Source organism: Nuphar pumila, chromosome 15 (assembly GCF_984573655.1).
Source record: "Nuphar pumila chromosome 15, dmNupPumi1.hap1.1, whole genome shotgun sequence".
In the NCBI taxonomy this organism is placed as follows: Eukaryota; Viridiplantae; Streptophyta; class Magnoliopsida; order Nymphaeales; family Nymphaeaceae; genus Nuphar; species Nuphar pumila.
This window is the reverse complement of record NC_143263.1, coordinates 68,195,492-68,208,835: the sequence shown is the minus strand read 5'-3', so window position 1 is coordinate 68,208,835 and position 13,344 is coordinate 68,195,492. Positions and strand designations below refer to the sequence as shown.

Genomic DNA, 13,344 nt, shown 5'->3' with positions numbered 1-13,344 from the left:
GACACAAACTCAATTTAAATCACAGAAGAACCTTTGGATGTGTTGTATTCATAGCCAAACAAGGATCGGATAAACTTAGTTGTCGTGCTTCCAAATGTGTCTTCTTGGGGTATTTTGCGTCTCAAAAGGGATATAAATGCTATAATGTAGAAGAGCAACGTCTTTTTATCACCAGGGATGTCAAATTTAATGAAAATGTTTCATACTTTCAGCAAAATCAATGCCAGGGAGAGACAATATCTGGAGACATATTTGAGAAAAACTATTCTCAGGAAGAAGTAGTTCTGCCTGCGCCTAACTCATATGAAGAAATTACAACAAGCATAGGAAGAACTTTGGACTCATCACAAGAGGTAAACTCTGAAACAGAAAATCAACCTTTGCTAAGAAAGTCAGGGCATCAATCCAGAGCTTCTGCTCATTTAAATGATTATGTTACATTCTCAGTTATGTACCCTATTGAAAATTATATCGGGTATCACAAAATAAGCAGGACTCACAAAGCCTACATCAACCACATTTCTCAGATTAAGGAGCCATCCACATATGAGGAGGCTAGAATTGACCCAATATGGGTTCGAGCTATGAATGAAGAGCTACAAGCTCTTTATAAAAATAAAACCTGAGAAGTTATTTCTTTACCTCTTGGAAAAAAGACAGTCAGATGCCATTGGGTATATAAGATAAAACATAACAGTGACGGGACTGTAGAGAGATACAAGGCCAGGTTGGTGGCTAAAGGGTATACTCAGACTCAAGGTCTTGATTACGATAAAACATTTGCTCTTGTTGCCAAAATGAATACCGTCAGAATTCTCTTATTTGTTGCTTGTAATTACAATTGGCATCAATATCAATTAGATGTTAAAAATGCTTTCTTACAGAGAGACTTAAAAGAAGAAGTGTATATGAAACTTTCACCTAGACATCCTGAAGAAGAAAATACTGATAGAGTATGCAAACTACATACAACCATTTATGGCCTGAAACAATCTTCCAGGGCATGGTACCATCGATTGAGCAGTTGATTGGAACAACATAAACTTGTCAGAAGCAATGCTGACAATTCAATATTTGTCAAAGGAGAAGGTAATCACTTGGTTATTATCTTGGTATATGTGGATGATATCATTGTGACAGGTACAAATGATGAAGGCATTCAAGAAACAAAAAGGCTTTTGCATAACACCTTTGACATAAAAGATTTGGGAAAACTTTGCTACTTCTTAGGCATTGAAATAGCCCATTCAAGAAAGGGTCTGTTTTTATCTCAAAGGAAATATATGTTAGATCTTCTTAAAAGTGCAGAAAAAATCGAGTGTAAGCTCGTGGAAACTCCGGTGGAAAGCGAACAAAAATCTATTATCTCTTTTGATGATGTAACCGTTAATAAGGAAGGATACCAGAGATTAGTTAGAAAACTAATCTATTTAACTATTACTCAACCGGACATTACATATGTCGTCAACCAAGCAAGCCAATGTATGCATGCTCCTCAGGAACTACATTGGAAAATCGTAAATTGAATACTGTAGTATTTAAAAGGAATGTCAGGCCAAGGGTTATGGTACAAGCAGAACAATTATCATCAAATTCAAGGGTTCATAGATGCAGATTGGACAGGAAGTTCAGACAGAAGGTCTACCTAAGGATATTGTGTTTTTGTTGGTGGCAATATGGTTACCTGGAAAAGCCAAAAGCAATGGGTGGTTGCCAGAGCTAGTGCAGAAGCCGAGTATAGGGCCATGACAACTACTTCCAGTGAAATAACCTGGGCCAAAACGCTCCTAACAGAAATGAAGATGTCAGTCGATTTACCTATTTCCATGTTCTGTGACAATCAAGCAGCAATACATATTGCAGCAAATTCAGTTCTTTATGAACGAACTAAGCATATCGAAATCGATTGTCATTATGTTCGTGAAAATGTTCAAAGAGGAGAGATCTCTACTCCATATACTAAAACTACAGAACAACTTGCTGACAGATTCACCAAAGGACTAAGTCGAGATCATCATCGTGACCTTCTCAACAAGTGGGGTTGTGCAAACATCTACACCCCACTTGAGGGAGAGTGTTGACAATAACCCCTCTCACCTCTCTCTCTTTGATTTACGGGATCTGATCTTGATGGTTACAGGAAATATCTCTGTGTATCAAGTTGGTTATGGAAACTGTATATCGTACCGCTATGATTTTTTCCAAGTTAGTTATATGCTATGTATTATAAATATTGTATCCCTGATGATTCAAATAATAAGAGAAAAAAAGAGAGCGAGAGTGTTTGCCGTGGATGTAGGTCTAATATGATCGAACCACGTTAATTCCTTCTTGTGGCAAATCGTGTTCGGGATCCATCTGGTACACTGTGTAAATCGTTACACAGTGATACCTGCAAATAACTTCCTATCTACATATCGCTACATGGTGGTGTGAGTCATCTCAATAAATCGCTACATGGCGATCTCTCATAAATCGCTACATGACGATCTCTCATAAATCGCTACGGTGGTATCTCTCATAAATCGCTACACGACGATATCTCACAAATCTTTTTACTCCACCACGGCATCAAGAACGCCATCCCCAACTCTACCTCAGATGTAGGGCATGTTCGGTGGGGACTTCGGAGGTGGCGATGGTGGTAGCGCAGCCCCCGACCCGACCTCTGCTTGCAACCTCTCTCTTCCTCCCTTTCCTGCTACCACCCCATCTTCTCCACCTTCCTCCTCCCTTCCAACCCACTCCTTCCCCAAAAATCAGGCGACGCCAAGCACCATCACCGGCCATTACATGGTCAGCGACTGGATGCTGACCAAGGACGACCGGTGAGACCCCCTGATCGCCTCTCCTTCCCTCCTTTCTTCTTCTTTCACTGCCTCTCTTCAATTGGTCTTCCTAGGCGAGGTTCAGACCAGACAGTCATCGGCATCACCCATGACCATTATCCATGACTGTCCAAGTTGTTTGCATATTGTCATCAAACAACGGACATTTGGAACATAACTTTTAAGTGCGGTCCAAACAAACATGGACTGACTTGTAACAGTTGTTACGGAATGAACATACCTATATGTTCTGTTCCATCTTTTTTTTTTCATTCAACCCTGGACAAGTCATCAAACATACACTTAAGGCTCGATCGTGGTGGGATCTTCGTCATTAACAAAAAATAAAAAAAAAGGATATCCTTTGGATTGCAACTCCCCCAGCAATCGTAGGTACACTTTGGGTCTCAGCTATACCTGGCTAGTTGAAAAGAATACAAGCACAAAAAAGCAAACCAGAAAAGGGATTCCACATGATTGCTATCTTTCAACTTGTAATTTTCAAATGTACCAATTGTCAAATTCATATAATATCAACTTTTTTTGGGCTCATGATGACTAAGCTGGAACATTGGTTGATCTTAGCCTTTACATGTCAAAATGACGTCCATGTGATGTCATTCTCGCAAGAAAAACCCCTGGTGCGTCTCCACGGTCATTTCTCAAGTGTGAAGAGAAATAATATGGACCCATTATTTTTTGGACTGGATATGGACCAGTTGCTTGTTAATAAATTGAACCAGCTGAAGTATCAGGATCCATGTCACTCACATAAATACTTGGCTCTCAAATACGCATTTTATTGGTATGACTATGGTTGTAGAGTGGTTTGCTGGCTAATTTTCCATTTTTGTCCCAGTTTTACCTAAAGGATTTAAATGGGAGCCAGATTTGGCATTTTGTATTATTAAATACGGCCACATATGGAAGGGTTAGCTTATATTCTTTCAAATAAAATTGGAAGAAATTCCTGTGAGAACAAGTCTGGCCCCTTTGACAGCCAATGATATAGCTCAGATGCAAAAAAAAAAAAACGCATGCACACATGCTTATGTTTACACACACAAAACACGGAGTTAAACATATAGTTTACCTGGATAATTTAAAAAATTTAGTTTTTATTAGATAAATCTCAGAGGGTTAACACAAAAGAATTGACAAGAAAGCAACACAATGTAATGAAAAAAATTATAATGATTTCATGAAAATCATGATAACTTTAAAATATCAATAATTGAACATGTTACAGTTTTTTCATTTTTTCTCTTTCTGTCAAATTGTTGCCGTAATATCACAAAAAATTTAGTTGTCTCTCGGCCCATTTGTCACATTAGGATAGATAATGGGGTGAGAATTGATCAGATCTAGATCGATCGTCATATGCTGGAGTCCTGATAGAGCCTTCATAAAAAGTTTGAAGTTTAGAGTTTGGAGTTTGGACCAAGATCCATATCCAGTTTTATATATTTATTTCCCCATTTTATTCTGATATAATATGATTATCATACATAAAGAATTTGTTATCTGGACAACCAACTTTTGTACAAGTGCACAGTTACTAATTATGTAGCTTACTGTCTCAATCATTACTAAAGCGTTTAGTGCATGTTCATTGGATGCTTGACTGCTAGATCAAATAGCAGTTACCACACAATGGCCAGAGGGAAAAGTGGTTGTGCCTGTTTGTAGCTTGTTGGTGCCTTACTTCATGACAAAAAAAAAATCAACGTGCAATTCTGCAAACAGGACCACTAAGAAAACCAGGGGTTGGTATACCTCCACTATGATCTGTTTGCTAGATGCTGTGTTCTTTATATTTACATACAAGTGTATTTTAGTCCTTTTACCCAAACAAGATTCAGTAGTGGTCCATCAAAGGCAGCTCAATAAGGTATGGTGAAGAGGTTACTTAATTAAACTGATGGTGCAGGTGGAGCTGGATTTGTGAACCAACCAAAAGTGTGCTTAACTAGTTTTTTTTTGTGTTCCTGGTTACATCAAGGGAGCCAACACCTCCCCCCTCCCACCCTTCAAAAAACACCAACTACGCATTGACAGGTCTCTGATTGGTAAAACCCTTGAGGCCCGATACGCACCAGGGAGTACACCCTAAGCAAGGGATGATCCTGCGCGTTTGGAACTCATGACATCCATTCAGCTTGGTGACATTCAAGAATCACCGCTACCAGATGAGGTTGGCATGCCACCATTGAAAAACTTTATTGACATCTTGTTTGCATTTGAACTCTGAAGCCCACAACAACAGTTTTCAGAATTTCTTGCATCATCAATTTCCTTATATTAGAAAAAAAAAAAGCAAGGCTACTAATCATCAGGGTGCTAGGAAGGATGGGAGACTTAAAAGAGTTTTTCCTGGGCCTGAAGTAAGCAATTTGAGTCTTTGACCGACTATATATGGACCTGCACATGGCTCAGATTTGTTGCTTCACCAGCTATATTTCAAACTTTGAGAAAAATAACATAGTAAAAGGAAAAGTAGTGAAAAAGAAGACCTGCTATGCTTTCCTTCGTTACCCTTCCTACTGTAAAAAGATAAAGGGTTGACAGAACACAGAGGCCATCATGGCTCTGTATATACCCCACAGTTCTCCCACTGTAACTTTTCCTTTTGTTTTTCTTGGTCTATCCATCCATGAAAGTCTGCTTTGTTGTTCTTCCAAGCCAGGGAATATAGGCCAACATCACTATATAGAATTAAAAAACTAAAGAAACGAAAGCTTGATAGTATTCTTATTTCTTTTACAAGTATCTTCTTAACTTGTAATAGCACTCGATTGTATTCAAAGTTTCATGCTCCTAACAACAATAACAAATAAAACAATTTCATATTTTCCTCTGGGCTTTCTCACTAAAAAAAGAAAAAAAAAGAGCGAAATCCATGTCCCAAATTATATTGGGGTTTCTTTAAAGTCCCAAAAGAACTATTCTTTCACCTTAATAGATAACCACAGATTTGGTTAAATTTTAAGATAAATATAATGTTAAGATGGGTTTTCTTCAAAGGAGGTGATCGCATAGGTATTAAGGGATTGGCTTTTGTTTGCTAACTCAAGAGTTGAAACCTAGTCGGGTCTTAGCCTCGGAGTTTTAAGCCACCAGCACAATGACCATAGGTATGACAGGTCGAGTCAGTGCACCAGGTCTTCATGCTGGGTGCAGTTGCTTTATATTATATAAAAAAAGGAACCCAACACTTTTTCATCCGCTTTTTGGCTAGCCATCATTGGGTACGCCTTAGTGCTTGACTTAAATCATATTTCTTTTTTGTTTACTTACTTTTCCTTTTGGGGTTGATAATGGAAAAGTCTACTAAGTTTACATTAGGCCTTTTAAATTACAAATATGGCTTATGAAAGGAATTTCTTTATATACATCTCTCTCTCTCTCACACACACATGCACAGCTAAAAACCAGTCTTTCTTCTTGAAACATCATAGTACTCAAGAAGTGGGGGTTTGTTCTTCTGTAATATTGCAGAATAATTTTGTGACTACAATTATATGGTTGTTAGAGGTATTGAAGTTGTGAGATTGTTCTGCTGAAGTTTTAGTACCTGACTTCAAGATTTGGGTACAATGACATCTTTTCAAAGGACGGCCGTGTACATAAGTATGGCAGTTCTTGTTTTCAGTATTCTTTGTGCTTGTGTTGTTTCATCTCATGAGCTATCCCAGAAGGCTGTAAATGACAACGGGAGTCATATTGTCCAAAAGGCATCTACAATTCTCATTGTTCCCATGGTAGTCTCTCTCTCTCTCTCTCTCTCTCTCTCTCTCTCTCTCTCTCTCTTCCAAATTAAGCACTATAAGTGCATTGCTGTTGCTGTCGTTGTTTCCAGTTCTAACATACTGTTTGTTATATCTTGCAGTTGGACCCTCGACTTAAAAATCAGATGGCCGTCCATGGTTTCCTCCTATGGGCATCTGTTGGTTTTCTTACGCCTATTGGAGTGCTTTTGATGAGAATGTCAAACAGGCTAGACTGTGGAAGAAGATTAAAGGTTCTATTTTACTTTCACATCATTTTACAGGTAAAGCGTTCCCCTTTAATGATCTCCATGTGTGTGTGTGTGTGTGTGTGTGTGTGAGAGAGAGAGAGAGAGAGAGAGAGAGAGAGAGAGAGAGAGAGAGAGAGAGAGAGAGAGAGAGAGAGTATAATCATTGATACCTTTAAAATTTTGAGCAGCATAATCATTGAAACAATTTGTAATCAACAGCACTCTAGTTTATTCTTTAGCAGCCAACCCCTCTATTCCATATTGTTTACCATGCCTAAACTGCTTTTCAATCTTCAAAGGAAACTGCAGCCCTTTTTTTTAATTATTGCCAATTGCACCATGTTGATTACTTTTTTTTTTCTTATTAATTACCTGGGAGGTGAATAAAGTTCATCAATCAGTGTCATGAATTTGTTGCAGATAATTTCAGTTTCCCTTGCCACTGTAGGAGCAATCATGGCCATCAAAAACTTTGAGAACAAATTTAGTAACACCCATCAACGGATTGGCCTGGCTATCTATGCACTTATTTGGTTGCAACCATTGATTGGCTTATGCAGGCCTCATAGGTACATAACCTGACTACAAAACTCTTATTAGAATTTCGGTCGATAATGAATTGTAATGCTCATTTCTTCCTCGATGAAAAACTCCATAGCTTGACTCACAACAGGGAAATGTTAATCTCTGTAGGTTTTATTTGTTTGGGGATCACTTGGAACATGACCAAGTTCTTAAGCTAAGCTAAGGTTGGACCATGCGAGCTTGATCCCCGCATTCTCTATTGTGGTAGAAAAGCTGGACGCCAAGCAGCTGCCACATTAGTTGAATGCCATGTTGAAAAATTGCTCCATTTATTTGAACTTGACAACATTCTTAAATACTGAGAGTTTGCTTGGAGGCAAGCATCTACGTATTATCTTTATTTTTTTTGAGAGAAATCTACGTATTATCTTTAAAGAGAGTTTGAAAAAGAATAATTAACGGCAAATTTTCCTCTTAGGGTACAACCAACTCATGCTTACTCTCAGTTTAATTTCAACAAGCTTGAGATAAGTGGCCAATGAGATCATATTCCAATGGGTGAAAAACCACTAAACAATAACGAATGTCTAATGGTCAAATAATTTGTTGCTAGTTCTTAGATAATTAAGGATCGATGAGCGACTCTTAACAAAAAATAAAAATACTTATAGCGGCTAGTTTTTTTTTTGAAAGGCAAGCTGGGGTTAGGCAGACCCCTACCAGAAGAACAGCCGCCCCATGTGGCAGAGGGATTCGATCCTGGGCCTTCAGCTTGACACAGGGCCCTGCTTACTGCATGAGATACCACCCCGGTGGTTATAGCGGCTAGTTATAGTGACGTTCAAGACAACCGCATGCATCTTAATCTCTCATGCACGCGCATTCATGTAGAAAGCCAAAGTCAAAGTCAAAATAAAGTTCAGTCACGAGTTCAAATCCCATGAGTGCGAGTCCCTTGCTGTGAGGCTAAAGTTGGGTGTACTCTCTGGTTGGACAGGGGAGACCTGAGGTTTTATGTCAATTAGCTTGCCAGTTAGTCATGATTTTTCCCTGATTAACTATCCAAAAAGTTTAGTCAAAGGTCGTGAATTTTTTTTTTTGAAGTAAACTTGTACTAATCAGATGGTGATGAGCAATCACCCAAGGGAACCCTACAGTAAATACTATATAGTATTATAAGGCACAAACGAATCGAAGTGACAAAAGGCGCTCAGTGAATCATGGCAACAAGGCCACTTTGCTGGTTACAATACCCTGTCGTGTATTTAAAAGTCTTGAATTAGTTAATTGAAGTCCAAAATGATCAATATAAACTTTTTTTGATATTATGGTGATGCCATATTTGTCTTGGATACAGAATATATAAGCACCAACTAGAATTCATGCATGTGGTCTTCTTTTCAATATGTGCCTATTGCAAATAAGCAGCAAAATGTAGCAGTAGTAGAAATCTTGGATTGAAGAGTCATGCAAACCCTGCATCCATGTTTATGCATGCACATACATGCTTGCAGGATGCTTTGCATCATCATGAACCAAAATTTGTAATCTATTTGTATCACTTTTCTCTTGTTTGTGCAATGAAAACGACTTCCAATTTTACCATGTCAACCATTTGGAAGCACATAATGGATCAACAACATCAAATTTGAATAATGAATTTTCAAGCCAATATTCTCTAATCTACCTTTCAGTACTGAATGCTGGATTCTTGAACTGTTCCAGGGGTGTTCGAGGAAGAACCATTTGGTATTTTCTGCATTGGCTACTTGGAACTGGAGTTTCATTGTTGGGGATAATAAACATCTATGTTGGTCTCTATGCTTATCACAGTAGGACCTCCAACAATGTGACCATATGGATTATTCTGTTCACTGTTGAAGCCTCCTGCATTGCTTTCCTCTACTTGTTGCAAGATAGATGGGATTATCTACACAAACAAGGCGTGGTTCTTGGGGTAGAACCACTTGGACCAACCTATCAAGTCTCAACATTGGGAAACAAAATGAATGGTGAGCATTGCTAATTGCAGAGGAGGATAATTCTTCACTAACGTTGTGATTTTGTGTTCATTAACCACATTTCTGCATGTCAGTGAAACACAACCAAGTTCATGAACTTCAGCTTCAGGAAATGATGGAGTTCATGAACTTGGTTTTGTTCCCATGCTAACCGAAAAATGCCTTCTCCTTTGCTTTGTTTTTTTATGTAAGTAAATCAACAATATTGCTCAACAAAATAAGGGAGGAACTGTTGCTTTGTTAATTTCTTTTGTGGCATATAATCAAATTCTTCTTTGTCAAAATAATAAATGTACGATATAGATTTTCTTTTCCATTCTAAGTAAAAGAAAAACAAAATCTGTTTTCACTGTTTTTGTCATGGGCCTATTTCCTTCAATGGGCCAGCGCGGCGCGACGATCCTTCCTTACCGCCGCAAGCCTACTCGTCAGCTCGCTTGCCGGTCGCGGAAGCTTGTAATCAGAGTGCAAGAGAGCAAGAGAGAATAGAGGGAGAGAAATTGCAATCACAAGAAGCAATCACAACGAGGGTGAACAAAAGAAAGCTCAACGCATTTAATTCATTCACAATTTTGCCCGCAGGCTATTACAGTTCAAGTATACGGGCTGCCCCTTCGGGGTATTGATTCACCTGAACCGGGCAGCTTACATCAGACTCAATAAAAGCAAAACAAACTCTAAGCGCAACTGTACACTGTAAGTCGCAAGGGAACATGCTCCCCCCTCAAATCATGCACCGTCCTCGGCGCCATCTGTTTCGTGGTAAGCCCTGACTTCAGCCGGGTAGCGGCTATTTCATTCGAAATGCAGGCTCTCACGTTGGTTCCGCTGTTTCCTCCCACTGCACCAAGTATTTCTTCGCTTGCCCCAAGTAGTTGACCTTGTGGCGAAGGATCTGACTGAGGTGCTTCTCGGCCCGTTGTGCTGTCGGGGCCCTCTGCATGATGGGAGCGCGTTGCGGCACATTGCGTTCCGGGTCTCCATCATCTGGATGGAACTGCTTGAGGTTGCACACGTGGAACACCGGGTGCACCTTTAAGTCTGGGGGCAACTCCAGCTTGTATGCCAGCTTGCCCACCTTCTTTGTGATGGTGAAGGGTCCCTCATACTTTCTGAGTAGTCCGCGGTGCCGCCCGCGGAAGATGCCTGTGCGACCAGGATATAACTTCACCAACACTTGGTCCCCAACTTGGAACCCTGCGGGCCGACGGTGTTTGTCCGCCCACTTCTTCATTCTCTTTGCCGCTTTGTGTAAAAATGCCCTCGCTAACTCATTTTGCTCGTGCCAGTCGCGAACAAACTGATAGGCGAATGATGGCCTTCCCTTTTCCTGTGTGGCAAGAGTGTGCGGGGTCAGTGGCTGCTGCTCCGTGGCTATCTCAAACAGACTATGGCCTGAAGACTCGCTCTTCTGCAGATTATAACAAAACTGTGCCACATCAAGGAGCTTCACCCAATTTTTCTGATTGACACTAACAAAGTGCCTAAGGTACTGCTCCAGGATCCCATTGATACGCTCTGTCTGCCCATCTGTCTGCGGATGGAAGCTAGTTGAAAATAGCAACTCAGAGCCAAGTAGCCGAAATACTTCACGCCAGAACTTGCCCGTGAAGCGAGCATCACGATCACTCACAATGCTCTTCGGTATGTCCCAGTGCTTCACCACATGCTTTACGAACAACTCCGCAGTCTTCTCTGCAGGGCACTCCTTAGAAGCTGGGATGAAGGTGTCATACTTTGAGAAACGATCCACCACAACCAGAATAGAACTGAGGCCCTCTACCTTTGGCAGACTAACAATAAAGTCCATGGAGATGCTATCCCAAGGACGTTCTGGAATTGGTAGAGGCTCAAGGAGACCGGCAGCCTTCTGATTTGTCCCCTTATCCTGCTGGCAGATGAGGCATGTCCGCACATACCCCTCAACGTCGTCTCTCATCTGCGGCCAATAGTAGCCGCGCTCAAGGAGTGCTAAGGTCCGCTCCTGACCAGGATGGCCGGCCCATAGTGTATCATGGAACTCCTTGAGTAGCTCTCGGCGAAGGCTTCCCCACCGTGGTACAAAGATGCGTCCCCCTTTTCTTACGAGGAGGCCATCTTGTAGCCAAAATCGCCAAGTCTTCCCTGCCTGCACTAGAGAAATAAGGTGTTGTGCGATCGGATCCTGCTGCGTACCCTCGCGGATGCGGCTCAGCAGTGCACCCTCCAAATGCACTTCAGAAGACTCCGCACGCGCAGCTGCCAGTTCAGCCCTACGGCTCAGGGCATTCGCCACAACGTTGGTCTTTCCAACCTTGTACTCCAAGGCAAAGTCGAACTCAGCCAAAAACATCTGCCATCGAGCTTGTTTAGGCGTCAACTTCTTTTGTGTCTGAAAATAGCTCGTGGCCACATTGTCCGTCTTGACAACGAACTCGGCACCCAAAAGGTAGTGTCGTCAGGTCCTGAGGCAATACACAATGGCGGTCATCTCACGTTCGTGCACTGTGTAACGCCTCTCTGCATCCTTCAGCTTGCGACTCTCATATGCGATCGGATGACCATCTTGCATAATAACTCCGCCAATGGCAAAGTCTGAGGCATCAGTGTGGACTTCGAAGGGTCTCGAATGATCAGGCAGTCGCAGCACTGGCTCCCTCACTAAGGCTTTCTTCAAGCCATCAAAGGCATCTTGGCACGCTCCTGTCCAGAGCCATACCCGATTCTTCTTTAACAAATCCGTGAGAGGCGCAGCAATGAGGGAATAACCTTCGATGAAACGCCGATAATAGTTTGTCAAACCAAGGAATGACCGCAATTCTGGCACTTTGCTTGGCGGAACTCATTCTTGGATGACCCTTATTTTCTGCCCATCCATACGCAGCACACCACGCCCCACAACGTGGCCAAGGAAGCTAATCTCCTCCTGCCCGAAGAGACACTTCTCTCGTTTGACACAGAGGTCATTCTCCTTTAGCACCTGAAACACTATTCGCAAGTGCCCGACATGTTCCTCCATGTTACTGCTGTAGATCACGATATCATCCAGATAGACTACCACAAACTTGTCTAAGTAAGGGTAGAAGATCTGGTTCATTAAAGTCATGAACGTGGCTGGAGCATTTGTCAACCCGAATGGCATTACTAGAAATTCGTAAGCACCATAACGGGTGACACAAGTTGTTTTCGGCTCATCACCTTCAGCAATCCTCACCTGCTAGTAACCCGATCGCAGATCTAACTTGGAAAAGATACGGGCACTGCCTAGCTGATCGAACAAGTCCGCTATCAATGGCAATGCGTACTTGTTCTTCACCGTGACCTTGTTCAAAGCACGGTAATCAACACATAACCGTTTAGAGCCATCATGTTTCATCTGGAAAAGGACCGAGGCACCAAATGGGGCTTTTGATGGACGAACAATGCCTGCGTCCAACATCTCGTCTAGCTGCCTACGCAGCTCCTTCAACTCTGCTGGCCCCATACGGTATGGAACCATTGCGGGAGGCTTTGCTCCCGGGGTCAACTCAATCTTGTGGTCGACCTCGCGTCTTGGCGGAAGACGCTTAAGCAATTCCGGAGGCATCACCCCTCGAAACTCCTCCAGTAGAGGGGCTAGGGTCGGCGGCACTGCTGCTTCTACCTTCCCTTCATCTGCACGCACTGCAACTAAGAATGTCTGCTCCCCATGCTTGACACCCTTCTTCAGTTGCATTGCTGATAACACTGAAGACTTGCCTTTCTGCGTAAGGCACTGCACTGTGTAGGACAAGTCTGATACCATGATCGTCAACGTGTTAAACTTTGGCAGCATCATCACATTCTGGCTTCACAGAAACTCCATACCCAAAATCACCTTGAAATCGTCTAGGGGCACCACAGAGAAGTTGGCTTTGCCGACCCAACTCCCCACTTGAGTAGCCACATCTCTTGCTTCACCAAGGATGGGTTTGGCCTCAGAGTTTACTGTTTT

General features: G+C 41.8%; 1 protein-coding gene across 1 annotated transcript; it reads left to right on the top strand.

The window, feature by feature from the left end:
- The first annotated feature begins 6,424 nt into the window (after positions 1-6,424).
- Positions 6,425-9,680, top strand: LOC149815526 (cytochrome b561 domain-containing protein At4g18260-like). Its single transcript, XM_089990561.1, has 4 exons — positions 6,425-6,589; positions 6,718-6,879; positions 7,267-7,415; positions 9,097-9,680. Exons 1-4 carry the CDS (start codon positions 6,425-6,427, stop codon positions 9,395-9,397), a joined length of 777 nt encoding a protein of 258 aa, XP_089846687.1. The 3' UTR covers positions 9,398-9,680.
- Positions 9,681-13,344: the final 3,664 nt, after the last annotated feature.